Here is a 27,121-nt window from a genome sequence, read left to right as displayed (position 1 = left end):
AATTAATGAATTTTATGTTCAGTTATTTATTTTATTTACTACTTTTATGATTTTAAATATATAAGTTAAGTTTAATATTAAAACAACATTGCAACGAGACTCTCCAAATTTAAAGAATGCAATATCCTAAATACAAAAAAGTCATGGTTCAAAAAAAATGTTCCACCGTAATCCTCCAAGGCTCCAATGAATTTATAATTTTTAAAATCTTTATTTATATTATATTTATATACAGTAGATTAACCTAATTTTCCTTTAAAAGAGTTCCAAAATATGTTTACTTTTCTACTAAAAAAAAAACTGGGTAATAATAAACATTTAAAATTAGAATATGGTATTTATTTAGGGTTATCGTTTTGTGAAATATAACGTGTAGATACGTCATCCTTCAAAAACACCTTTATTTAGCTTTTTTCCCTGTGACAGATAATAGAGTAAATTGCAGAGCCTACAGGGGTAGGGGTCCATTGGCCATCTTATAAAACAAAATTTTTAAATATTATGGATGAGATTGGTACCATACTTGTATTCGTATATGTATCTGAAAATACATGTACTTGAAATCAGTAAATCCGGGTATGCGTACCCAATTTTATGGTGCGGGTACGGGTACAAGTACTTTCGGATATAGTATCGCTTTTGTACCACTTTGTATCTTTTTTTAGAAAAATCTCCGCTAAACTTGGTATCGATACCGTACAGTACTGACAGACAATTATCTATAATACCACAACCAAAACCGTAATAACACAACCAAAACATAATACTAAAACTAAAAATGGAATAAGCAGTAATATATAAACCATAATATAAAATCCATTTATAATCAAGTAACGAATTCCAAAACATACAAAGTCTCTCAAATTTTTTTTATTAAAATATTTAAAACAATATTAACTTATGTAAAGAAAGTTAACATTCATTTAATCTTCGCTAGTGATCTTTCCATTTTTCCTTTCTTTTTTATTTGTTTATTGCTTCCTCTATTTTTATAGAAAAATAAGAAAGAAAGTTAATACATGTTATTTAATGATCACACATACATGAAATAAAAATCTATGAATCTAATCTAACTAAGACCTTCCACAATGCATTGCATTTATAGTGCGTTTGGAGAGGCGGAGGTGATGTGGACTATGACATGAAAGAGAGAGAGAGAATATGTAAAATCCTTGGCTATATTTAAAGAGAGAGAAAGAAATTATGGGTAGTGGGTATTAAATGTAGAAAGAGAAAGTTGAAAGAGATTGAGTAGTGGGGTGATGTGGTAAAGATTTTTGCTAAGTATTTTAGGGGATGGTCTAGTATATTAAAGCAAAACAAATTTGTCCACTTGTCCTTCTTCTAGAGTGTTCACCTAATGTTCCATATCATCCACTTTCCATGCTTATAATTTCCACATAATTAATCAATTAATTTTAATCATAATGCTAATTAACATTTAAACCAATATACAACACAAGCATTGGCATACTTGGATGGCGTACGCATACATTATCTGTTTTATAATACTTTAATGATATTTTATAATAGGTTTTTGATTTTTAAAGATATCGGACACAAAGTTACCCGTGATAGAGTATTAAAATAATTATGTAATATGCTATAGTTCAAGTAAAATTTTCATTTTTTTTTAATAAGTATGACATTTGCTTTTTTTTTCATCCGTGTGTAACACGGGTTATTATCCTAGTACATAATATATGAATATACACATATAGATCGAGAAGAAACTGATTCAACTTATATATATATTAGGATTTGAAATCCCGCTTGAAAGTTATGCCATGTGTGTTGGAAACCTAATAAAATCCCCCACATATTCTAAACAAGTAGCAGTACCCGTACCTGTACCCGAAAGTACCCGTACCTAAATTCAGTAAATTTGGGTACCCGTACCCAATAGACATGTACGGACACAGGTACGAGTCTCGATACGGGTATTAAACAGGTACGTGTACGGGTATTCGGGAAAAAAATCTCATCCCTAGTAGACATGTTCATCGTTATTTGACTCTTAAATAATCAGGTAGAGTAAAAGCTTATGACAATAACCTCATGGCAGGTCCGTTAACGAGAATTCGTAACAAATCATCAGGATAAGTAAAAAATGGGCTTAAAAATATGAACTCAACTTCTTGTATATAAAAATCAATATTACGACAATACCTGTGACAACAATAAACAAAACAAAATGATCTAATTTGAATTCTTGTACGATTGTGAGTCTTTCCAGACATTTTTGTTTCAAATCAAATGGTCTTTTTTGTTCTTTATATATAAAAATAAAAGAATATGAAAAAATATAAATATTAACAAAATGCGCGATCCCCACTTGTGGCCCAGTGGTAGGAGGCTTGGGTTCTCTAGTGGAGACTCAAGCTTGAATCCCACTTGTGTCACATTTTGGTGGATATTGGCAATAAATAATTTGAGCTAGGCCTTGTGCAAAAGTTGTCAGTTCGAATCCTGAGCCCACCCGAGTTTTCGTCCCACCGTGTGTTACGCCAGAGAGTTCTGCTCTTGTGATGACATAATGACTGTCAAGTGGCAGTCGACGGTATAGTTTTCCGTGGAAACGCCCAATCAAAATTCTGAAGCCATGGTGGGCCCGGTTAAGACAACATAGTCTGGCCAGAGTGGGCATCAGGACTCTCCAAAATTAGAGAGTATAATAGCATAAATACAAGAAAGCCGCCGTTCTTAAACAAACCGTGACTCATGAAATGGGCATGTCAAGAAACAGGGATATTAATTAAGTTAATGTTGTCCAACCAAAAAATCAGGAGAGACAGTGGAATGCAAGGTTCAAACTCTTTCATCAAAATTCAATTATTACTAAGATAAATCCTAAGGCCAATCTAGTTTTCTTCTTCTTTGCACATCATCGATTCAATCAGTAGTATGTTTAAAATAATAATACTTTGTCAACATTTAAATTTGTGAGAATTCTTAAGTTTAAATACATATACCATGAAAAAGATGCAGCAATTCACTTGTCAAGATGTAACATTCTCAATATAAATGTAAATAAAAAACAAATAGTAAAATCTCCCGTTCTTTCAACCTAGTTGAATTACTAAGGAAATGAGAACACCCATTCTTTCCAACATAACGTTGATCATATTGTGTGTTTGGCTCTTGGAATTAAAAAATTACAAACTTAGTCCAACATTTCGAGTGGGTTGCACGTTTAGCCCCCAACGTTAATGTCCGTCGGTTTTTAATGAAAAATGGCCCCATGTGAGGGTAATTCAGACTTTCAAATTGCAAACCATATTAAAATATTCTTTTATACATACAAATTGTTGTTCGTTCAACTTCTTTCAACACATATCACTTTGTTCGACTTCCTTAAGCACGCCATCCAGTCGTTTGACATCATCACGCCATTGATATTTAAAAGATCATCCAACCCACATCCAATACTACGTTTGTTTATTCAAATACTTCCGTTCATAAGTATTCTGCAAGTATTGGGTGTTGGTTGGACAATTTTTGAAATAAGATGGTGTGATGATGGATGTGAGTTGGATCATTTTTAAAACATGGTTCGTTCTATCGATATCTAACATTTTATTTTATACTCGTGTACACACATTAATGTATGAAAAAACTATAAACTTTTTTTTTATTATTATTTAAAAAGACTTGATAAAAGTGGCCCTTCCCATTTTATACATGCACATAAAAAAATAACAATTTAGTCAAAATTATGTATAAATTCTTTTTGAACATCAAATTTTATGACACCTAAACACTACATAATCTAACAATTACATGGATTTAAACTCACCTTATATATATTTGTGGATCTCAAAAACATAACACTTTACCTATAGATTTGTATGAATGAAATAAACCGTAAATTTGCATGGGATGAAGTTGAGTTCGCTGGGGAGTGAAGGACAGAAAATAGCTTTTATTAGCCAGCTAATATTTGACTTTGAACCAATATAACTGTAGCACAGCATATGAGAGATGATAAAGGCCCCACCAATAATAATTACATAAAAAATTCCATTATGCATGCCATGTATTATCTTTGTGAATTAAACAAATATTTATATGATCTAGAAATTGATATAATTATATTAATGATTACACCATTAAATATAGTTATCAACCATCATTCTTATGATTTATAATATCGGTTAAATGACTGATAAAATAAATAACAAATTATTAAAACAAGTTTGTTCATAAAGGAACACAAGATTGAAAGTGTGGACTATGATCTATTATGAGATATGCAAGATTACACTAAATTTGTAATATGCCAAAAACATTACATAATAATAATAATAATAATAATAATAATAATTAACCTTTTATTTAGTGGCTAATTATAATTAACGCACTAGTAATGATTTACAGGTCAATTAAAACTATAACTACAATCAGAAAATGCATTTCTTTTTTATTAAAATACTTTGAATAAATTGTTTTAGCATGCCGAACGAGACTTTTAGTTTTTTTTTTTTAATTTTGAGGTTAGAAACAATAGCGAGACATGTATGAATAATATCAATCACTTGTATCCATAGAGTTCACAAGTACTGATTACTCAATAGCCAAAATTTGGTGTGCCCATTATCCGAGATGCCATCTTAAACTTACTTCAAAAGTCGACTTGAAATATTAAATACTAACTTACGGTTATAATAACTTTATAATTTTAATACTTTTAAGTTTTACCAATTTCAACATGCTATTAGACAAGTATTATCTTCCGTATGTTTTTTTCCTTTGTTCAAAACTAGACAAGTATTATCTTCCGTATGTTTTTTTCCTTTGTTCAAAACTCTTGAAAAAAATTAATTGTATATCCTAATACATGCTTCAAATATATTGAAAGTTCAAGATTTAGTCATCATATGCTTCGTTAGCTTGCTAACCAACTTCATTTCACATATAACTGGGAATTCAAATGAATTGAAATTAAAATCCCATGACATGACGTGTTTGTTTCGCTGGAATTGGAATCTTAATTTTCTTTTGATGCGTTCGGTTGTCAAGGAATTGGAATCCAATTCTTTCAAATTCCTCTAAATAAAGGGATTCTAAATCCTTCCAAAATGTTGAGGATTTCAAGTAAATTCGTTGGAATATTTTCTCGAGATTTTTTTAACGAGAACAAAGAATAAAATATTTTGTTTTTTTTAACTTTTTTTGTTTTCGATTTATATTTTGAGTTATGAATTTATTATTATTATTTTTGAATATTTTTTTGAGGGGTTTTTGATGTTAATAGAAAACCTCTAAAAAAATTCAAAAAAAATCATAACACAAAATATAAATAAAAAACAAAAAATTAAGAAAAACTAAAATGTTTCCGTCATTATCCTAGTTAAAAAAAACTCGATTCCAATTCTTTTGTCAAACGAACACACCAAGAATGGAATTGGTTTTCAATTCCTTCAAATTCCAATTCATATTGTAATGTTCAGATTTCAAATCCAATTCATTCAATTTCAAATCCTACGCAATTCCAATTCCAATTTCATTCAATTCGATGAAACGAACGCGCCCTTATATAATATTATTGCACCTAATAATTGCTTTTTCTTTTAAACACAATCTAGGATGTAAACTTTATAAAAAATAAATAAAATAAAGTTTTTAACCATTATCCAAATTCAAAAAAATTAGTGACATAATCTCAAGAGAGAGTGGACTTTAATTTAAAAAGTTATCATCATCTTTTTTTCAACATTCCAATTGACTTTTATTCATAAAGTTTTGGCATTTAATTTAAGCAATAATACAGATAAAATATTAAAAAGTAAAAAATTAAATGGGACAATAACAGAGTAAGTAGGGTGTTAGTCAAAATAAGCCATGACTCACACCACTTGCTGGTTTTCATGTGCATTCTGGAGTTAATAGTTAATAGCATTAGCTACATCCCCAGGAACAGAAACAGTCAATAAAACACACACACACACACACACACACCATCATCAATCATAAAGGTATGTTTTTATTGAGTCTCAGTCTCATCTTCACCACTCAAGATTCATAAAAATTGGGGCTTTTTCAAGATTATTTCTTGATTTTGAAATTAGGGTTTTTTTTCATTCTTTCTGGATCTGGGGTTTCAATTCTCTTAGTGGGTTTCTTGAATCTTGATTCAAAGGGTTTTTTGGGTGCTGTCAGCTGCATTGACTTTTCTTGTTTTTCTCAAATTTCAAGATTTCATCTTTGTGTTGTGTTATTCATCTGGGCTTGATTTGGATTTGACCCATCTAGGGTTTGGATTATTTAACACAAACTGTTTGGTTTTGGAATGTTATAAAGTTGATTCCTTTTTTGCTTTTTGAGGGGAATTAGGGTTTGGCTTTGTGTGCTAATAACCCAAACCAACACTTTAATTTGTTGGTTATCAGTTTCTTGGGTCAATTCATTTTGCATATGAGCATAAACCCATAAGCTGCTTTGATGCATCTTTCACTATGGAAACCAATTTCCCACTGTGCTGCTTTAATCTTGGACAAAAAAGGAAGAAAGAAAAATGGGTCTGAAAATCCTTATGCACCAGATGATAATAATAATAATAATAATCATCTCAAGAAAAACCCATCAGTGTTAAGAAGATTGCAAGAACATAAGCTTAGAGAAGCTTTGGAAGAAGCTTCTGAAGATGGGTCACTTATCAAATCTCAAGATATTGAGTCAGAATCTTTAGCCAACAATCAAGATGAGGCCTTGGGAAGATCTCGATCTCTCGCGAGGCTCGAAACTCAAAAGGAATTCCTCAGAGCAACCGCGCTTGCAGCCGACCGAATGTTTGAGACTGAAGATTCGATCCCGGATCTCCACCAGTCGTTCTCCAAGTTCCTCACAATGTACCCGAAGTACCAGTCTTCGGAAAAGATTGATCATTTGAGGTCAGATGATTATTCCCATTTGTCGGATTCTGGTCCAAAGGTTTGTCTTGATTATTGTGGATTCGGGTTGTTTTCATTTCTGCAAACGGTTCATTATTGGGAATTGTCTACATTTACTTTGTCTGAAATAACTGCTAATTTGAGTAATCATGCTCTTTATGGTGGTGCTGAGAAAGGAACTGTGGAACATGATATCAAGACTCGGATTATGGATTATTTGAACATCCCCGAGAACGAATACGGGCTTGTGTTCACCGTCAGTAGAGGCTCTGCTTTCAAGCTGCTAGCAGAATCATACCCTTTTCATACTAACAAGAAACTGTTGACCATGTTTGACCACGAGAGCCAGTCGGTTAATTGGATGGCTCAGAGTGCTAAAGAAAAGGGTGCGAAAGTTCAAAGTGCATGGTTCAAATGGCCTACACTTAAACTCTGTTCAACTGATTTAAGAAAACAAATTTCAAACAAAAAGAAAAAGAAAAAAGATTCGGCAACTGGGCTTTTCGTGTTTCCGGTTCAATCGCGAGTTACGGGTGCTAAATATTCTTATCAGTGGATGGCTTTAGCTCAACAAAACAACTGGCACGTGTTGCTTGACGCAGGGGCGTTGGGCCCGAAAGACATGGATTCACTCGGGTTATCACTTTTTCGACCTGATTTCATCATCACGTCGTTTTACCGGGTTTTTGGGTTTGACCCGACTGGATTCGGGTGTCTTCTCATTAAGAAGTCGGTAATAAGAAGTCTTCAAAGTCAATCAGGCCATGCTGGATCGGGTGTAGTTAAGATCAGCCCGGTTTTTCCTTTATATTTAAGTGATTCAGTTGATGGGATCCCGAGCCTGGCTGGGATTGAAGACGATGAAATTGGGGGGAATGCTGATGTTGTGTCGGAAAGTCGGCCCGGCCCGCAATTACCTGCGTTTTCCGGTGCGTATACTTCGGCTCAAGTGAGAGAAGTGTTTGATACTGAAATGGAGCATGAGGAAAGTGAGACGTTTTCGGTAGGTGAGGTGATGAAAAGCCCGGTTTTTAGTGAAGACGAGTCGTCTGATAACTCGTTATGGATTGATCTTGGGCAGAGCCCAATAGGGTCCGATTATAGCGGTCAGGTGAATAATAAACCTGATAAGGCTTCAACATCTCCCCTGCCACCATTTTGGTTCACGGGTCGGAACAAAATCAAACAAATATCTTCTCCTAAACCGACTTCAAAGATTGCTAATAGTCCGGTATATGACCACGAGGCCCGAATGTTGTCGTTTGATGCAGCTGTTATGTCGGTTTCTCAAGAATTGGACCGGATTAAAGAAGACCCGCAAGAAGATCACTTTATGGAAGCAACTAACAATACTCCAAATCATCACAACTTTCACGAGATCGAAGAAGAAACCGAAACGGGCCAATGGGAAAATGGGTCGGGCTCGAAAATCACTTCTCAGGTTAAAGAAAGTGCGATAAGACGGGAAACCGAGGGGGAGTTTCGGTTATTGGGACGGAGAGAAGGGAATCGATTTCCGGGTAGTCGTCGTCTTTTCGGGGTCGATGAAATCGAGCAAGATCCCGGAAGTAAAGGAAGACGGGTGTCGTTTACTTTGCAAGAACATAATAAAAGTGAAGATCTTTTAGCTGCAAATGTTGAAGATGATGATTATGTTAGTGATGGGGATTATGATGAAGTTCAAGAATCGAGCAGAAGGGAACCCGAGATCACATGTAAGCATCTTGATCATGTAAACATGTTGGGTCTGAATAAGACGACTCTCCGGTTACGGTTTTTGGTCAACTGGCTCGTGACATCACTGCTTCAGTTGCGTATACCCGGGTCAGACGGGCAAGAAAGTGTGCCACTGGTTCACATATATGGGCCGAAGATTAAATATGAACGGGGTGCGTCAGTGGCGTTTAATGTTAGAGACCGAAAAAAAGGTTTAATCAACCCGGAAACCGTTCAGAAATTGGCAGAAGCAAACGGGATTTCTCTTGGTGTCGGGATACTTAGTCATATACGGATCTTGGATAGCGCGAAACCGCACCGCGGGGCCCCGAAACGTGAAGATACGACACTTTGCATGCCGATGGAGAACGGAGGGCATAATGGGAAAAGTGGGTTTATTAGGGTTGAAGTGGTGACTGCTTCTTTGGGATTTTTGACCAACTTTAGTGATGTTTATACACTATGGGCCTTTGTTGCAAAGTTCTTGAATCCAGATTTCGATATTGAAGGCGGGCTTTCGACTGTTGTGGAAGACGAAGAATAATAATAATAATCTATAAGTTGGTTTGTGTTTTATGGTTTAAAATGTGAGATCATTCAGGTGCAGCAAGAAATGGTTAAAAAGATACTGTCTTTTTCTTCTGGGCCTGAATCTTGATGTCATTCTTGAGCACATGTTGATGTATTTGTTCATTCTTATGTTTTTATTTTATTTGCTTCATGGTTTTGATTACTTAATTCTAGAGGTTTCATGTCTAGAATAGCTTTTATATCCCAGTAATCTTTATAACAAAACACCTTCTGCTGCTTATGCATCATTCATGTTTCTTGAAAACTCATTTTTGGAATTTGATTTGCTTTACAAAGCTGCATACTTTTTTTAAGAAAGATTCCGGTTTTGATTATGAATTTGAATCCGGATAACAATATATCGACCCGAATGCTGTAAATTATTTATGAACTAGTTTTTACCCGGCGCGTTGTGCCGGGGCATGTCGGTAAAACTCGGGAGGTTGTAAAACCTAAGCATTGAGGCGGTAAATCAATGCAAATTCGGTTGTTTTTGGTTGCGTGCGCTTTTTTGCCAGTACGAAAACCAAAAATAAAGCAAAAAGTTATAAAAATTAAGGTGTACCAATGAGGCTGCGTCGGTCAGTAAAACTTAACCGCTGATAAAACCCGACCGTCGTTGATCCCGGGCGTTAAGACGATCAGTCTATGCAAATTCGGGCGGTTTCTGTCACGTTAAGAACGGTACCGAAACTAAAAAATCGACATTTGTTTGGTTTTCGTTACGATACTAAAACTAAAACAAAACAATAACAAAAAAATCAAAAAAAATAAAAAAACAAAACAAAAAATCTTTTCCACCGTTAAGGTGCCGCAAAGTGGCCCAATAGGGTTGCGGCACCAAAGTTCTAAAATATAAATAGTAATAATTTGAATTACAGGTTGACAATTGTGGTGTTTAAGATGTCATTTCAGAACCATTTGATGTAGAACTTGTACCATTAGCTTTAATAAGGGATGGTAGGCCAAGCCTTGTTTGCCATTTACACATGCCTTTGATCATTGCAGTATCACTTCTCATATGCTATTGACTTGCATGACATGATTGATATATAATCATATTGGAGCAAATAATGATCAAATTACAACATCGTCATCACTTTTATAATAAGTGGATGTTTAAAGGTATGTTTCTTTAATGATTAGTCAATTAAAATAATTGATAATTATGTACTTATCTCAATATGTGGGTGAAAAGAATGGTACAAAGTGAAAACAAAAAACTAATGGAGACATGTTTCACAGCCTTTTATTTTTATGGTTATAGTACACTGGCTTAAAAAAGCAGCTTTTACATGGTGACAAAGTTGAGTAGACCAACTCATCATAAGGCTGAGGGGTGTGGGGGGCACGAGTGGGGGCGCCAGCCAATAATATTGTGACGTGTGGCAGAGAGAGAAACTTGATAAGATGGGTGTTGGTAGTGGTGCTCGCGCCCCGGGACATGGTGTGGAGGGGCGCGAGCGGTTTTTTTTTTATTTTTTTATAAATGTATTAAAAAAACGAATTATTATAAAAACTCGTAAATCATCAATGTGTCTTCTTTCTTCTCAAATCAATTCAACCCAATGGCTCTCACATCTAAACTCCACCCATCTCCATATCCAGTTACCCATTTCAAAAACCCCAAATTCCATCAATTTCAGATCATCTTCACACTCTCCCTTCACCGAGAAACACTCAATCGAACGCTACCAACGCGACAACTGGGTCTTCAAAAACGAATCCGGTCAAAACCCATTACCCAATGAATCCAATTTCTTTTTTTTTTTTAATAAACAAAAAAATTCGGCTGCCGGAATTTTTTACAGGCTGCCGGAATTTTTTACAGGCTGCCGGAATTTTTTCCAGTCTGCCGGAATTTTTTACAGGCTGCCGAATTTTTTTTTTTTTAATAAACAAAGAGCCCAACGGCTCTATTTACGCATTCCCATGCCATTCACGAGCGCTACACCCCTGGCGCCTGCCTCTTTTTCCGCGCTCGCGCCCCTCTCGCGCCTCGGTGGTGTGGTGCTCGCGCCCCGGGGCGCGAGCGGCTGTCCTCTTGCGCCCTTTCTCACGCTCCACACCCCTCAGCCTAAAGCTTTCACAACTTTTTGTAATGCAAAACCATAACACTAGAATGTACATACAAAATTAACCTCCAATATTAACAGTATCTAGGAATCTATCATCTTCAAGAGAAAAGCAGCCTCCAATGCAGACTCTTTACACTGTAAATATCTGTTTTCTTCAACTATATCGGTCGTTAAATTGAGAACTAGAGGATGATCTGGATTATAAATAGTGCGGTCGCGTACACGTGCAGCCCATTTTGCAGCTTCCCATACTCCAAATCTGAAGACAAGAAAAAAACTTAGTTTTTAAAAGGGATTACTCTATAGAATAGTAACCAAGTTTTGAAATTGCTCAAGTCAGGTCACTCATAAAATGTTTTGTTCCAATCAGGTCATTAAAGTTTCCTTTGTGTTTCAATCTTAGATATTTTACCTAGATAGCAGGTTATGTAGGTTTTTTTTTTATTTTTTTTACAGTTTGACATTGTAAATTTAAAAAAAAAATTGAAAGAATTAGGCAAAATTGAGAATTTTTTTAAAATGCAACAAAATGGAAAAAAAAACTGAAAAATTGCAACAAAAAATCTAAAAAATTGCGAAAAATTAAAATATAATTAAGATGTTCCTTTTTTTTGTATGGAAGCAATTAATAATTCCAGTATTAAATATTTTAATATCACCTAACTGACTATCTTTTTGAAATTTTTCTAAAAAAAATGATGGCTTCTTATAAAAAAGTCTGTAACTTAAAAAAGGTGATTTCTCACAACTCTTTTTTTTTTATTGGCAAGTTTCCGGATTTTTTTTCAATTTTTCGCAATTTAAACATTATTTTTCACAATTTTTACTATTTTTTTCAAAATTATTTTGCAATGTCAAAACTATAAAAATAATAAAAAATAAAAACCTACATAACCTGCTATCCAAGTAAAATATCTAGGATTGGAGCACAAAGAAAACTTTAGTGACCTAATTAGAACAAAATATTTTATGAGTGACTTGATTGGAACAATTTCAAAACTTGATTACTATTTTATAGAGTAATCCCTTTTGAAAAAGTTAAATATCATAAAAAAAATACTTTCTTTTGTTAAAATTCAACCTTGTATTGAAAGATGAGGTGATCAAAACAGCTGGATAAAGAACACCCTTTTGAATATTCTCATAAGGAGAATATTCTCTAATGGCTTCAAAGTCTTCTTTGTCTCCAGGGTACCCAAACTCTTCATAGTCAACAGGAGTAAGTGGTAAAATGGGGCTGAAAAGAGTGTTAACCGGGTCCAAAAACGGAACCTAATAAAACACGAAACAGTTTAACCATGAAAAGTGATTGTTTGTTGTAAATATGCATCTAATGAAACGTTAAAATGCGCATACAATTATGTACCTTCAAAATAACTGCACGAAATAAATCTGGACGGATATTAATAGCCGAAGCAACTAAAAGTCCTCCCGCACTATATCCCCAACCCGCAAGTTTGTTTTCGTGCACGATCTGATTTTCAACAAGAAACTTTGCACATGAAATATAATCGTTGACAGAATTATGTTTTTTAGTGCGTTGACCGTCTTCGTGCCATTTCTTTCCTCTACCACCTCCACCCCTAAAAAGCAAAACATAAAAACAGTTATCATTTATATTTATATTGATATGAGAAAACTATGTAGCACGAACCGAACATCAGCATATGCAATAACCCAACCGCGGTCGAGAAGGCTTTTTAACTCGCTACGCCATCTTTTGTCAAGTAATTCACCATAAGCACCGTGTCCGTGAAGTAACCCGGGATTTTGACCGTTTTTTCCTCGTTTATGGGAATAAACGACAGTTAAAGGAACGGTAACTCCATCGGTAGAAATAACCTCGTGTTGTTCACAAGCATAAAACTCAGAGAGATCATTCCAAGGGTTGTTATTTTCTGCATTGACTTCGGTATTGTTGACTTGTATATTCACACCAGAAGAAACTGTACCATACAAAACACGGGTCCTTTCGTGAAGCAAGTTGTGTTGTTGAATAATTTCCCACTTACTGCTTGATAGATTATAATCAACCACTGCATCAGGCATCTGCAAAAAGACTAGGAAAGCATCATAGTTGTGTTTTAACTTTTAATTCATGCTTTCAGCTAGGAGTAACAAACTAACAATGACATACCACGGGTGATGAAATTGTAAACCGCATGATTGATGAATAAAAGTCATAATTTGTTCCAGATGAGATCTGGGAAACAGATTCTGGAAGAGGTAGAAAATTGGGATATAAGTCTTTGAAATGAACTGCATCCTGTTATGAAAAATCAATTATCGTTAAACGTTCAAATCTATAAAAGAGTGTTTTTGGAGCATAAATACCTTACTGCTTGTCATAGGCAGTGCAACTGAACAAAGTCTAAATCTTTCACCCTCTCGAATGATAAGTACCAAATGCGAGTTACTAAAGTCAACATCCTCGATGACGCAGTCTTTGTCATCAATAAATACATTCTACAACCAAAACATAAAAAGAAAGAAAATACAATTACACACCAAGCCACCTCAAGTTCAAATACATGAACAGTGTGAAAGATATTCACAAAAAAACGGCACATTTTTGTGTTGCTTAAGAGGTAGCAGGTTTGGCTTGCTATTTATTACGAACTATTAAGTTATGATTGCGCAATGCCACAGAGAAAACGATGCGGTGGGAACTTTGTACAATCTGGCCTAGTGAAGCAAACGTGAAAGTTTTTTACGACATCGAAAAATACTTATTTTGAATACAACTCAGTTTTTTAAAAGAATTAACATCAGAATGTTGAGAAAAAGAATCAAACATGGTGATGTATATCTACAGCATGACCTATCAACGCATGCGTGTAACAAGTTTATGAAACCAAAAAAATACTTATTTTGAGTATTACTTCGTTTTTAATAAAATTTATATCAGAATGTTGAGAAAAACATAGATGTGATTTAGAATTTAAATTTTATTAAAAAAATAATGGAGAAAATTTATTAGAGAAAAATAAAACAAAATGGGTCAAAGATGTATGTTATTCATAGTTAACAGGTGATTAAAACTTTAGGAAAAAAAAAACTTGAAACCTACCATTTATGTAAACAGTTTCATATATATAATGGATCAAGTCAGATTATGTTTCTATCTTGGGTCAAATGAAAAGGTAGCTTCAAAATAAATGAATTAACAGGCCGAAAGTTGCAGACTCTTAGTTTTAGTGCTGATAAAATATCCTAAAATCATTTTAATCAAAAAAGTCATCTTTTGTAATCATACCTTTACACACTAATTATTATTATTATTATTATTATTAGTATTTAAAAAAAAGTAAATTTCAAGACAAACAGTGTTTTGGGTCAACACCCACATTTCTACCCATACAAAAAGTCACCCATTTTGACCCTTACCCGACCCGTCTAGTTTGCCACCTTTACTCATCCATCTGACACTAACCTCCCACTTTCTAGGACCAGAAGTGTGCAGAGGGCTGCGAAGTAGATAATGATAATCAACCGACTGCCCGCCTTTATTAGCATTGGTGAAAAGATAAAGATAACCTTGATGATGTTCAATAATGCAATGTGCACACGCCTCACACTCCCACACGAGCGTCAAGCCAGATAAAGGGTCCGCGGCATTGATCAGATAGACCTAAAAAAACAGTTGCACTTCAATGGCTTGTTGCAAGAATGGCGAGTGCAAAAATAAAAGTCAATGAAGACTTGAATAGAGAGTTCAGAATACCTTCAAATATGTGGTTGAAGATATATTTACGGTCACAAAGTTAAAATCTTTAGTATGTCTAATGTTAACATGCATGTTTTCTCCTGGTTCGTCCAAGAGCATCACATCTTCATCCTTTGATCCGAGCATGCTACAATATAATCTAAATCATAAAATAAAGAAAAAAGGGTCATGCTTATATATACATTATCCATAATAAATAAATAAATAATCATTTTAACATAAATATTATAAGCTAACCGGTAAGGCTTCTTGTTTTGATCAGTGACAACGTATAGCAACGCTTGGCCCCCTTTCGCCCACGCCACATTACAAACCCAATCGGCTTGCGGCTTACTACAAAGCAAGCCCAAATTCAAGTCACGAACGCATAATTTGAAGAAATCATTATCCTTGTCATACATGGTGTATGCTATATATCTATGATCAGGTGAAACTTCTGATAGCTCCTCATATGCATAACCTATTAAGTAACGTTTTACGACGTTAAACCGAGACTAATAACTTATAGACCGAAACAATATGAAACCGCGGTTACCTCCAAATCTTTCTGCTTCTTGGTTATAATCAATAATCTTTTGTTCAATCCTTTTACCAGAAATGAAATCGAATCCAGCTGTTGGACTTTTATGCGAAAGGAACTCGTCATGAAGGCCAGCTAATCTCCTACAGAGTACAGGGTATTGTTTTCCTTCCTCAACTCTCCTATAATACAACCTGAATTCCACCTCCAAATTACAAAAGAAACATGAATATGATTCCATTTCAAAATCAAAATCTAACCAGCACATAAAGAAAAGAGTCCAACTTTGTCCGAACATTGTGATACTGCGATTAGGCGTGATCACAGTCCAGCCTGGTTTTGACAGTATGCGGGTTTGGGCCGGGTTTTTTTAGCAGGGAATTGTACCATTTGATCTTCAAAAGTTCAGTAAAATGCAAGTTTTTTTTTTTTAAATCTATACCTTTTGGTTTACAAAAATAAAGTGAATAAAAATATTAATAGAATAGTCGGTTAAATTAACAATATATACGTATTAAAATTGATTAATTACCATACGTGAAATAATTATTTAATTCTTATTAAAATTATATAGATTAAAAGAATTAAATTCATTTTAGAATTCCTCCATTTTGGTTTTGGTGGTCTGTTCCAAACCATACACCGAACCGTAAACCGAACCAGTTCACTCCTAAACAAACCGGCTGATCTAGCACAGTTTAGGCGCTTTGGACTGATTTTGAACAACCCTAACTGTGATTAAAACAGTCAAGAAACAAATACACACTGAACCAAGCTAATATCTTGTGTACACTAGCCACTAGGATGCTAAACATGTCGTGTTTGCGGGTTGGTGGGTCCAACCTGACACAACCTGAAAATCATGTTAGGACATATAAAGTATTATAAACCCAAAGACAACATAAATAGATTGCCAATTGCCACATATACAACCCGTTTAACCCGATTTTTTTTATATATTTTTTGTTTCTTTTCACAAATTATAATACTTTAAACTCATGGTTGTAAAACTCCCGACTAGGCGCCGAGTACTCGCCGAGTAATCGTTACAAGGTATGACGCTGAGGCGACTTTCTTTAACTCCGTCTGGTTACTCGGAATCGATAAAAAATGGTCAACCTACGCCATAATTGGATCTAGTCGGTCAACTCATATATATTTTGACTTTAAAAAATTAAACATAATTCATATTCCTATAAAAGACTGGCTGTCATTTTTTTAATTAATGATTTTCAAATTTTAGATACTTTAGTATTTAAAGATGTATCTTTTTTATTTATATTGATATTCATGTATTTTGTTATAAATATTAATAGATTTATGATACTTGACATATATATATATATATAACTTCCCAAAATTAAGTTTCTTTATAATTTACCATGTCCGAGTACTCTCCACATAAACCGAGTACTCGCAACTCCCCTAGTCTACCGCCCTGGGAGCGCCTAGTGACTTTTGCAACCATGCTTTAAAGTCACAATTTTGTTTTACAAATGTAAATAAAAGTGTTACATTTTCATTATAAAATCTTACGTCAATTTCTCTTTTTAAGTTTTTATTAAACATCAGCATAAAATTGGTTCAGCCCTATAGAGGTGGGCAAATAAACCTGTTAACCGAACCGACCCAAAAACTGAACCGAAACCGAACCGGTTTGAAACCGATTATGTAGAACCCGGTTTGGAACCGATTGAAACCATAGGTTCGGAACCGGTTTGTAATTTCTTCACCAAAACCGGTTCCAAACCGGTTAACCGAACCGAACTGGCCAAAACCCGAACTTTAACCGATCAAAGCCCGAATCGAAACCGATCGTACCATGGTAAGAAACCGGTTTCAACCCGAACCGAAACTGATCATAAACCGGTTTTGACTTTTGTTAACCAAACCGAACTGGTTTTAACCCAAACCGGTTTTGAGTTTTAAACAGGTTTGTGCACCTCTACAGCCCGAAAATGACCCGAACCCGTTTACACTAAACCCGAACCCACTTAAAAAAATGAAAATTGGAGGTACCAGGGGCCCCACCGGAAGGGTGGAGTTGAAAGCTGAGACGACATTCGAGACGCCATCTCCGATTGAAGCTTCGACTGAAGGCGAACGGTGTCGTTTAAAACAGCTTCCGCATACTTCTCCTCTTGCTCAACGTAGACATCCATGTGACGCATGGCCACTTTGTCGTTGAGACTGGACATCCAGCTGTAAGGATCGTCCCACGTGTGGTCATGGAGTGTGAAAGTGGCCGACTTTTGGGGTGGTTTTGGGGGTTTTGGCGGTGGCGGGTTATGGGGTTTGTGGTGAACGGCGGCGAAGGAGATGGTAAGAGGGGGTAGTCGCCGGTGGTGGTGACGCAGAGATGACAGGAGATGGTGGTGCATCGTGACGACGCCGGAGGAGGGTTTCTAGGGTTTAAGGGGTTTTGAGAAGGTAATATGAGTCCCTCTAGTATTATTACTCTGCCATTAAACCTTATCAAAGTTTTAAACATTTTTGTGACGGGTTTTTGTAAATTATAGGAGACGGAGAGAAAAGTTAATGATTTTTATAAATTTGGAATCCTTGTTTGACGCATATTTAATTTTTAATATTTATTGAAATTGATTACGAGTAAATGATAGAAACTGTAATGATAAAGTATAAAAAAATATTATTTAATTAAACATGAGAGAGAAATTTAATGTTTTTTGGTATAGTTATAAAGATAAGGATAGAGGACGCCTCTAAGAATGCTTTTAGTTGGTTAGATAATGGAACTTTCTGTATTCCACTGCATTTGCTTTATATGCATTTGGAAATCACAAAGTTCATGTTTTGTATTCATCTGAGCTTGTTATGTGAGTAATGTTTATTACTTATGTGGTTCGATCCTATAGAAGGCCTAAAATGAAACAAAAATTCGGGGTCTTTTTGAACTTTAATGTTACAAAGCAAAATAACTAACCATAAATACGTGTGTCTTTTCAAATAACTTAAGAGTCATTTCCATCATTTAATAATTCTTTTTTTTTTAATCTAAGTTTAGTCTAAATTGCTCTAGCTTGAGTTTACTTCCTTTAGGGACGACCCTGTTTATGTTTGTTTATAGTGTAATCCTCATTTAAGCAAAGAGAAAACTACTGTTTGCGTCCCTGTGGTTTTAGTGCAAAGACACAATGAGTCTCCGAAAATTATTTTGAACTGGTTGAGTCTCTATGGTTTCAGAAACGAACAATTTGAGTCACCATGGTTTCAGAAACGAACAATTTGAGCCCTTGTGGTTTCAGAAACGAACAATTTGAGTCCCTGTGATTTCAGTAAAATGAAAGTTTACCCTAAAAGTTAAGTAACGGCATGGACTCAATTGGTTCATTTTTGAAATCACATGGACTCAACCAGTTCAAAAAAAATTTCAGGGACTCATTATGCCTTCGCCTTAAAATCACAGGGATGCAAACAGTAATATTCTCTTAAGCAAAATAATTGTTGCCAAGGTTATTCCCAAAACTTGGATTTCGACTCGATCAATTGCCAATTGTAATTTTGGACTCCAATGTGAAGTTGTAGTGTTGCACTAAAGAAGCATTTGGCTTTAGTACTGGATAATTGGATTTTACCTTATTGGGTGAATGTTGAACTTTAATTACCCTTAATGCTCTTGATATCTTCATTTTTTTTTTCATGTTAATTTATTTTATATTCTATTCATTGCAACATTTGGTACAACAGTGTTCACCTTCTACAGTTTTTGATACAAGTAGCAAAATGAAACCTTTTATTTTCATACCCAAGGCATGTGTAAGGGTTGAGCTCGGTATCGTACCGGTGCCGACCGGTATCGAAAATACCGATCTCGAAAATCACAAAATTTTGGTATCGGTACCGAAATATTCGGTTCAGTACCGGGACCATACCGGTATTGAAGGTAAAACTTCAGGAAATACCGGTACCGTACCGTACTGATCTCAAAACTCAAACTTTGGTACCGGTTTGGTACCGACGGTATCATATCGGTACCGGCATTGGTTTGATATTGCCGATATCGAATTTGCTCATCCCTATTTACTAGCATAATTTTGTTTATAGGAGTGTTAATTAATTCGGTTTGATGAAAATAAACCTGTTCATTCCATGATTCGTACTGGCTCGAATCAAAACGACCAATTTTTACTTTTTAGGTAGACTCTAGCCCATTCAACAAAGTTTATTATAAATAAAATTTAAAAGAAAAAGGAAAAATAAGATAAAATAATTAGTAGTGAAAATTGTAAATGGAATTTAAAGTTCAATATTTGAAATATTTGCTTTTTTTTGGGGGGGGGGGGGGACCAGGTTATCGGAATAATTTTGTGCAAAAAGAACTCGACATTTATATTTTTAAATTTTTAGCCATCCAAAAAAGAAGACAGGATAAAGCATATACGCTTGGGCCTATGTGATGCTGCTTGGGCTTCAGCCCAAATTCAGATAGAAGATATATGATTTATACGTACAAAATTGTAAGAAATGGTAATTCAAGATCTTTCAAATGGAAGGCAGTCTTGATTGATTTCGTAAGCAAATAACATAAGTGAATAACTAGAGATTAGAGAGTTGAAGAAATTATTGACGTGCAAAAGAGAGAAAGGCCATGCATATATATGACATAACATATAGACTTGCTGACACAAGTTGGGAAGCCGAAGCTCTGCAAAAAAGAAAAAGATGCAAGTATGCAATAATGATTTGATTAATATTAGGGGTGTGCGTGGTGCGGTTCGGTGCGGTTTTGGACTAAAACCAAACCGAAAACCAAAACTTTGGTTTTTGGAATTTCAAGACCCTTCGGTTTTGGTTTTCAATTTCGGCCTTTCAGTTTTCGTTTTGGTTTCGGTTCGGTTTTTGCCATTGGCAGAAAATAAAGTTTGCCGAAAATAATGAATTTAGGTAGAAATAACCGAACCGAACCAAAATTTTCGACAAACTTTCTTTTCTGTCTAAAATTTTGATAAGTTTATTATTTCTTATTAAAAAAGTTTTAATAAATTTATTTTGGGGTGGTGGTGGTGGTGGCGGTGGTGGATGGTGACGGTAGTGGTAGGGGTAGAAGGCGAACAGTGGGGGTGGTGGTGGTAGAATCTCGTCTCTCAAGACGAGATTTGAAAATCTCTTTTTCCTATAATTTGAAAATGTGGACGGAAAATGTAGGAAACATAAAAAAAGTCACTCAAGACGGTATTTTGAGAAAAAAAGTTTAGAAAAAATTTGAACTTTTGCTCAAATATTTCAAAATTATTTAGACTTTACCTTCAATATCTTTCGAAATCTGGTTTGCTACCTAACTTTCTTTAAATATTTGGCCTGCTCCCTCTATGTTATTATCTTTTCCCAATGCATCTAGAGAGTCCGAATTTTAAAAAATTCTAAAGAAAAAAATGACTATTTTGAGCTTTCTCTCTCTAAAAAGGGCTATTTTGAGAATTTTCCTTTTTTAAGTATATTTATATAACAACAAAAGTGGGAATACTATGCATTAGTCTTTTGTACATTGTGCATTCAAGTTTGTATTATGTAAATTCTTTTCTATATAATAACTTTCATTTATTTTACTTTTGGTCTCTACACTTTTTCATAGTTTACAAACGTGTCACAAGATATGTTTTGTTTTAGTCGTCAACATTTTTCCACTTTCAACATTGGTGCCCTATACTTTTCATTTTTTACAATTTTTTTGTTTAACGTTTACGTTTGAATTTAACGAGTTAGCGCGCTGCAACGCATGTGTGTGGTTGAGCGTTTTATGTCTATTTTCCCATTTAACAGCCCCATCGCAACGCGTAGATTTTAAGCTGAATTAGTTACTTTTTCCTATATGTTATGTTCGGTTTAATTTTTGTGTCTTAACACGATGCAATGAGCGTGTGTGGTTCAATGTTTTTACGTCTACTTTTTGTTCAGTTTCTTAATGGTTAACGTTAGTTACTGGCTGCAGGAGACTAGATAGCGATTAGCGAATGAAGGCGGTGGTAGTGATAACTTCATGCTTTCGAGTGGAGTGGATATGTAAATACTAGTTTGTTATAAAGTGAATCATCTTAACTCTCTTACAAACATTTAGAATCAATTTAACAACTATTTCAACTTGGCAGCCTTCAAATGCAAGTTTTGAAAATAAAAGGATCAAAACCGTAATCCCTTTAAATTATCATTTGATTGGACACTGGACAGGGCGATATTTTTCTTTTAGATTAAACAAAAAAAAAGAATAAATATTAAGTTTATTGGATTTTAATAATCCATATTGACTGCTATAGGTCGACAATAATCCTTATTTATTTTATCACCACTGGGTCCCAAATTTAAAAAAGTTGGCCCCCAATGATTCCCCGTTAAAAATGACTTAACAACGTTATACTTTTTCCGAATTTCAAACTAATATTTTAGGGTTTTTGATCGGAAGAAGGATACGAGTCGATTGATGTAAAACTTCGTTCGAAATGATGCTCCAAAACGACGAAACAATACTTCAATTCGGGTGTTTGAACTTACAATTAACAAAAACCAAATCGTCTGGATCACCGTTTCAAGTTAAATTTTACACCTATCGACTCGTATCCTCCTTCCGATCAAAAACCCTAAAGCATTAGTTTGAAATTCAGAAAAAAGTATAACGATGTTAAGTCATTTTTAACAGGGGACCATTGGGGGCCAACTTTTTTAAATTTGGGACCGCCAGTGGTGATCAATGTTTTCATAATCGGATCGGGCACTGAACCGGTCGGGTTACCGGTTCACCGGTTGAACCGGTCGGACCGGCCGAAATCAACAATTATGAAAAAAAATGTTAAATGAAATAATATATATAAATTCTATAATAAACCAGTTGAACCGGTCTGGGTTTGCGGTCAGACCGGTGAACCGGTTCGGACCGGCCGGTTTTTTGAGAAGCGATCTAAGTATATCGAGCCGGACCGGTCGGGTGACCGAATCCCGGTCCGACCGGCCGAACCAGTCCGGTTTTAAAAACATTGGTGGTGATAAAATGAATAGGGATTATTATCGGCTAATACCGGGGATAAATATTAAATAACACGAGGGTCTAGTAGCATCTGAGAAACTTGTGGCTGAGATTTGATCCATTTGTACGACCAAACCAAACACCAAAACATAAAGTGCAAGTCCCACCACTAGGATCACGCCACCTGTCACTCCATGCCAACCTCTAATTTATATTTCCAAATAACAAAAAATCCAAAGCCAATATTGTTTGTGGCTCAGATTCACCCAAATTTCTTCCTTCCTTCCTTCCTTCCTTCATTGATCCACCGGATTTGTGCTCTCTCATGAATCTTGCTCATGACATGGCAAGTATGTTTTCTTCAGTTTTACTGTTTCTGTTTCAATATCTCGGGTTTGTAATAATATCTTTTAAAGGCTTTGGATCTCATATGTGAAGCTGGTTTATGTTAGGATTCTACTGATTCAGGTTCAATTTAAGTAAACCCAATTAGTTAGTTAGTTAATTAATTAATACTTATGGGTTTGTTACAGTTATTGTTTTTTGCACTAGTGTTAGCTTATTAGGTTTATTTGATTTGGTGGTTGGAATTGGAATTGGAATTGGAATTGGAAGATAAGAGGGATGAAACAAGGTTGTTAGATAGATGGATTCCAACTCCTCCGCCTCCGGGAAGACGCTTAATATTAAGGTTGCCTTATTATTAGTTTTTACTTTTTATTGTTTAGTTTGATTTGATTGATTGTTGTATAAAGTGATGTGATGTTATGGAAACTGAATTGAATTTTTTTACAGACAAGAAAACCGTATACGATAACCAAACAACGTGAACGATGGACAGAAGACGAGCATAATCGTTTTTTAGAAGCTTTGAAGTTGTATGGGCGAGCTTGGCAACGGATAGAAGGTACCTTGGGTTTTTGATTGATTATTTTGTTTTACATGGAATCTTACCATATATGGATAGGGATGAGATTTTTGTCCCAAATACCCGTACTCGCACTCGTACCTGTACCCGTACCGATTGAGCCTATTCGGTATGGGTTTTGGTACTCGTTTTTATTGATTTTTAGTACGGGTTTACGGTACCGGTACCCGAATCAACAATTCAGTTTATTTGTTACTCATACCTGTACCAACATCGTTGGAGATTTAAAAAGAAAAACACAAAGCGGTACAAAAGCAGGAACTGTACTCGTTTGTACCGGTACCTGTACCATACCAATAAATTCTGTACGGGTATCGATACTCGTTTTTATTGATTTTCGGTACGGGTACTGTACCAATCTCATCCCTATCTAAGGATGATGATGATGACGATTTGGTTGACATTCTATATATCTTATGTGTGTATTTCAACCTTTGATTGCAGAACACATAGGAACCAAGACAGCGGTGCAAATCAGAAGTCATGCACAAAAGTTCTTTACAAAGGTCATTGCTTTCTTTCGCATAGTCATTGCTTTATCATGAGATTTGTCTAAAATACAACATGACAGAATGCAAAGCTTTTTTTATTTATATACTGCTTGTCCTGTACATATCATGTTCTGCTTTTGAAACAGTTGTGTTTAAAAGTTCTTTTTCTTACCTGTTGCCATATATTATTTGCTCAAGATGTTGAAAGTTATGGTCTATGTTTATCCAGCAGCAGTAAAAGAATACAATACTGTTGCAACAAAATTGGGGTAATGTAAATAAAAAAAATTAGGTTATGAAGGAATCATTCAAAAAAAAAAAAAAGAAGGGTCGGAAGGAAGGAGAGAGTGACACGTGTCCCGTTTCCCCCCTCATTATATTTTTTACTATATATTATTTAGTTATATTTATCATAATTTATATAAAAATTTTTACTATATAAAATTGTCTAAATTATAGGCTCGTTTAGGCTTGCGAGCCAGCTCGACTGCTCGGGCTCTGCAATGAAGCGCAGGCTCATTTATCTAACAAGTTTATTTTTAGGCTTAAGCACATTTAAACACGAAGCGATCCGCTCTTGAGTAGGTTGGCTCGTTTACACCCCTAGTCCCTAACCTTATATGTGTGTGTATCTGCGTGTACATGTATGTATATGTGTGTATTGAATATTGTTTGTGTCATATATGTGTCAACTAATATGGGTTTTGTTTAATATATATTCCTTATTATTGTTATAGTTAGAAAAGGAGGCTATTGCTAAAGGAATTCCAGTAAGCCAAGCTCTTGATGTGGAAATTCCTCCTCCACGCCCTAAAAGGAAACCAAATTATCCATATCCTAGAAAATCCGACCCAAAAACTAATACACAGGTGGCACATAAAGACACGAAACAAACAACTTTAGTTTCTTCTCTACAATTGTTGGATCTGGAGACAAAACCTCTCACTGAGGTATATAACTTTATCCACATATTCACTTACTATATACATGTACTTGTGTTTTACTTCATTTGGTTTCTTTCCATACCAGAAAACAAGTGAGGAAGTTGAACATGGTACTGCTGAAGAAGCTCCATCTTTAGAAAATGAAAATTCCATACCGAATGAGTCTTACATCACCAATGAAACCAGAAAGCATCAAGAACCAGATCAAGATGACGTTAAGCACACAAACATTACTTCTAATAGCTCATTATTTGAGAGTTCACACCCTTCACATGATATACAGGGTGTGCGAACGTGCCCGAGGCATGTTCCTGTGCAAGTTGTAGATGTGAATCAAGGAATCATGGCAAAAACTAGTGTCCCCACAGAAACGCCACTTCATGAATCAAATGCTAATAACTCGGGACAACACGCTAACCTGTCAGTTAACTTATCAGCAGCATCCGAAACGAGTGGCCATCATAATAATGTTACCTTCCATCCTTATTTCGCCCCATTTAGTGATAATCAAGACAGTTATAAATCGTTTCTTCATGTTTCATCTACGATTCCTAGCCTCATTGTTTCATCTCTGCTACAAAATCCTTCAGCCCATGCAGCAGCAAGCTATGCTGCTAAATTCTGGCACCCAGAAGCTTCTTCTGCAGATTCTTATTCTAGAGATCAGTTGAACCCTAGCATGATAGCCATTGCTACTGCAACAGTAGCAGCTGCAACCGCGTGGTGGTCGGCTCATGGTCTGCTTCCTGTTTGTACTCCGTTTTATCAAGGGGGTTATTCTTGTGCATTTGGGACACCGGGAGATGGGAATTTGGTCAATAAGGCTCCTTCAGAAGGTGTCTTGCGTGAAGAGAAGATGGATGCAGATAAAACTGAATCTGCTGCGGATCTGTCTTCATCAGAGGACTCTGAAAAAAATTTAAACGAAGTAATTCCAGTTGATACTAATGAAACGGTGCTCGTGGTGGATTCAAGAAAGTTGACTGGTCTTGGAAAACAAGTTGATCGGTCATCATGTGGTTCTAACACCACTTCCAGCAGTGAAATTGACACAAATATTTTAGAGAAGGACGAGAAAGAAACAGAAGAAACTAAAGTGGCAGACGTTAAGGAGCCTATTTCCCGTAGGGGTAGAAACGCCATAGCACCTAACGAGTCGTGGAAGGAGGTCTCTGAAGAGGCAAGTTTTTCATTCATACTAATGTCTATGTTTTTATTAAGCCTGGCAAACTGGGTGGGTCGGGCGAGTTTGGTCATAACACGTGCTTAAAATTAGTGCGGGTCAAAATGGGTTGTTTAAAAAAATGTCAATTTGGTTCAAGTTAAAACGGGTTTTTGACTAAAATCGAGTCAGAGGTCAAAATAGTTTTCGGCAAACCTACCTGCTCATAACTGATAACCAACATAAATGATGGTTCGATTATCAGTGCTTTGATTAACTGATGGCTTGCTTTCAGTTTCGGTTAACCATGCAATAACCGACATCAGTAACATCAAACAAATCAGGAGCGTTGGTTAACCGAACCAGAACCACGTCAAAAACCGATTAGCCAAAACCAATTAACTGAAAACTGGCTGATTAATACAAACAAGTGACCAAAACTTTCAGTTTCTAACCCATTTGGATTCTTTTTAAGTTAACTTTCATAATACTGGCCTGCTGAATAAATTTGAGTAGACCCAAACTGACCCGCTGACTAATTTGAAGTGACCCAAATCAACCAATTCTTTGTTGAACTGGTCATGATTGCCACCTATAATTTTTATCATATTAACATGTATATGTTTATGTTTTGACTTACAGGGGCGACTCGCTTTTCAAGCACTCTTCACCAGAGAAGTACTGCCACAAAGCTTTTCTGATATCCATATGGTAGCCGAGAAGGGTCAACCGAATATGGTCAGCATTAGTGAGTTGGACCGAACCAGAATGAGTCATCGTCATACAGGATTCAAACCATACAAGAGGTGTTCAATTGAGGCTAAAGAAAGCATCAAGATTGCAAGTGCAGGTAATCAGAATGATGAAAAAGGTCCAAAGAGAATGCGGGTGGCAACAGAGGCGTCGACTTGATCGATACTGTAAGGTGTTGTGTGCTGTTGTATATTATGTTGTTAGGCTAATCCTAAACCTCACGAAACTTTTGTCGTGTAGTTTGTGGTTCATACAGAAAGCTTAACTACTCTGTAGAACTTTTGGAACATGCATATATTGAGCATCATCTTTTAATTAATTTCATGAACTATTTTGCATTATCAGCTTTCTTTTTATATATATATT

At 35.4% G+C, this 27,121-nt stretch overlaps 3 protein-coding genes across 3 annotated transcripts; 2 read left to right on the top strand and 1 right to left on the bottom strand.

The window, feature by feature from the left end:
- Positions 1-6,245: 6,245 nt before the first annotated feature.
- LOC143597140 (uncharacterized) lies at positions 6,246-9,409 on the top strand. The gene has a single exon (XM_077075727.1). It carries the CDS (start codon positions 6,442-6,444, stop codon positions 9,148-9,150), a length of 2,709 nt encoding a protein of 902 aa, XP_076931842.1. The 5' UTR covers positions 6,246-6,441; the 3' UTR covers positions 9,151-9,409.
- A 1,846-nt stretch (positions 9,410-11,255) lies between these two features.
- LOC143597133 (uncharacterized) lies at positions 11,256-17,882 on the bottom strand. Its single transcript, XM_077075722.1, has 11 exons — positions 17,521-17,882; positions 15,517-15,695; positions 15,219-15,441; positions 14,979-15,120; positions 14,688-14,885; positions 13,589-13,720; positions 13,392-13,520; positions 12,909-13,303; positions 12,621-12,837; positions 12,336-12,526; positions 11,256-11,513 (listed from the first exon to the last, which is right to left on the bottom strand). Exons 1-11 carry the CDS (start codon positions 17,880-17,882, stop codon positions 11,336-11,338), a joined length of 2,346 nt encoding a protein of 781 aa, XP_076931837.1. The 3' UTR covers positions 11,256-11,335.
- Positions 17,883-22,888: 5,006 nt separating this feature from the next.
- Positions 22,889-27,061, top strand: LOC143597138 (protein LATE ELONGATED HYPOCOTYL-like). Its single transcript, XM_077075725.1, has 7 exons — positions 22,889-22,924; positions 23,011-23,168; positions 23,273-23,384; positions 23,850-23,911; positions 24,634-24,846; positions 24,926-26,020; positions 26,645-27,061. Exons 2-7 carry the CDS (start codon positions 23,124-23,126, stop codon positions 26,912-26,914), a joined length of 1,797 nt encoding a protein of 598 aa, XP_076931840.1. The 5' UTR covers positions 22,889-22,924; positions 23,011-23,123; the 3' UTR covers positions 26,915-27,061.
- Positions 27,062-27,121: the final 60 nt, after the last annotated feature.

Source organism: Bidens hawaiensis, unplaced genomic scaffold, assembly GCF_021521415.1.
Source record: "Bidens hawaiensis isolate Kalapana, Puna unplaced genomic scaffold, B.hawaiensis_p1.1 tig00047620_1, whole genome shotgun sequence".
Classification (NCBI taxonomy): domain Eukaryota; kingdom Viridiplantae; phylum Streptophyta; class Magnoliopsida; order Asterales; family Asteraceae; genus Bidens; species Bidens hawaiensis.
Note: the sequence above shows the minus strand (reverse complement) of the source record. Positions and strands in the feature narration are given on the sequence as shown.

What these genes read in the sequence shown, in the direction of transcription:
- LOC143597140 (XM_077075727.1), top strand. Translation starts at nt 6,442, where the DNA reads ATGCATCTTTCACTATGGAAACCAATTTCCCACTGTGCTGCTTTAATC.
- LOC143597133 (XM_077075722.1), bottom strand. Translation starts at nt 17,882, where the DNA reads ATGCACCACCATCTCCTGTCATCTCTGCGTCACCACCACCGGCGACTA. An exon ending in CCCTTCCGGTGGGGCCCCTG is followed by an intron (nt 15,696 to 17,520) that starts GTACCTCCAATT and finishes GGTGGAATTCAG; the next exon opens with GTTGTATTATAGGAGAGTTG. An exon ending in TTCGTGCAGTTATTTTGAAG is followed by an intron (nt 12,527 to 12,620) that starts GTACATAATTGT and finishes GTGTTTTATTAG; the next exon opens with GTTCCGTTTTTGGACCCGGT.
- LOC143597138 (XM_077075725.1), top strand. Translation starts at nt 23,124, where the DNA reads ATGGATTCCAACTCCTCCGCCTCCGGGAAGACGCTTAATATTAAG. An exon ending in AGCTTGGCAACGGATAGAAG is followed by an intron (nt 23,385 to 23,849) that starts GTACCTTGGGTT and finishes CTTTGATTGCAG; the next exon opens with AACACATAGGAACCAAGACA. An exon ending in CACAAAAGTTCTTTACAAAG is followed by an intron (nt 23,912 to 24,633) that starts GTCATTGCTTTC and finishes TTATTGTTATAG; the next exon opens with TTAGAAAAGGAGGCTATTGC.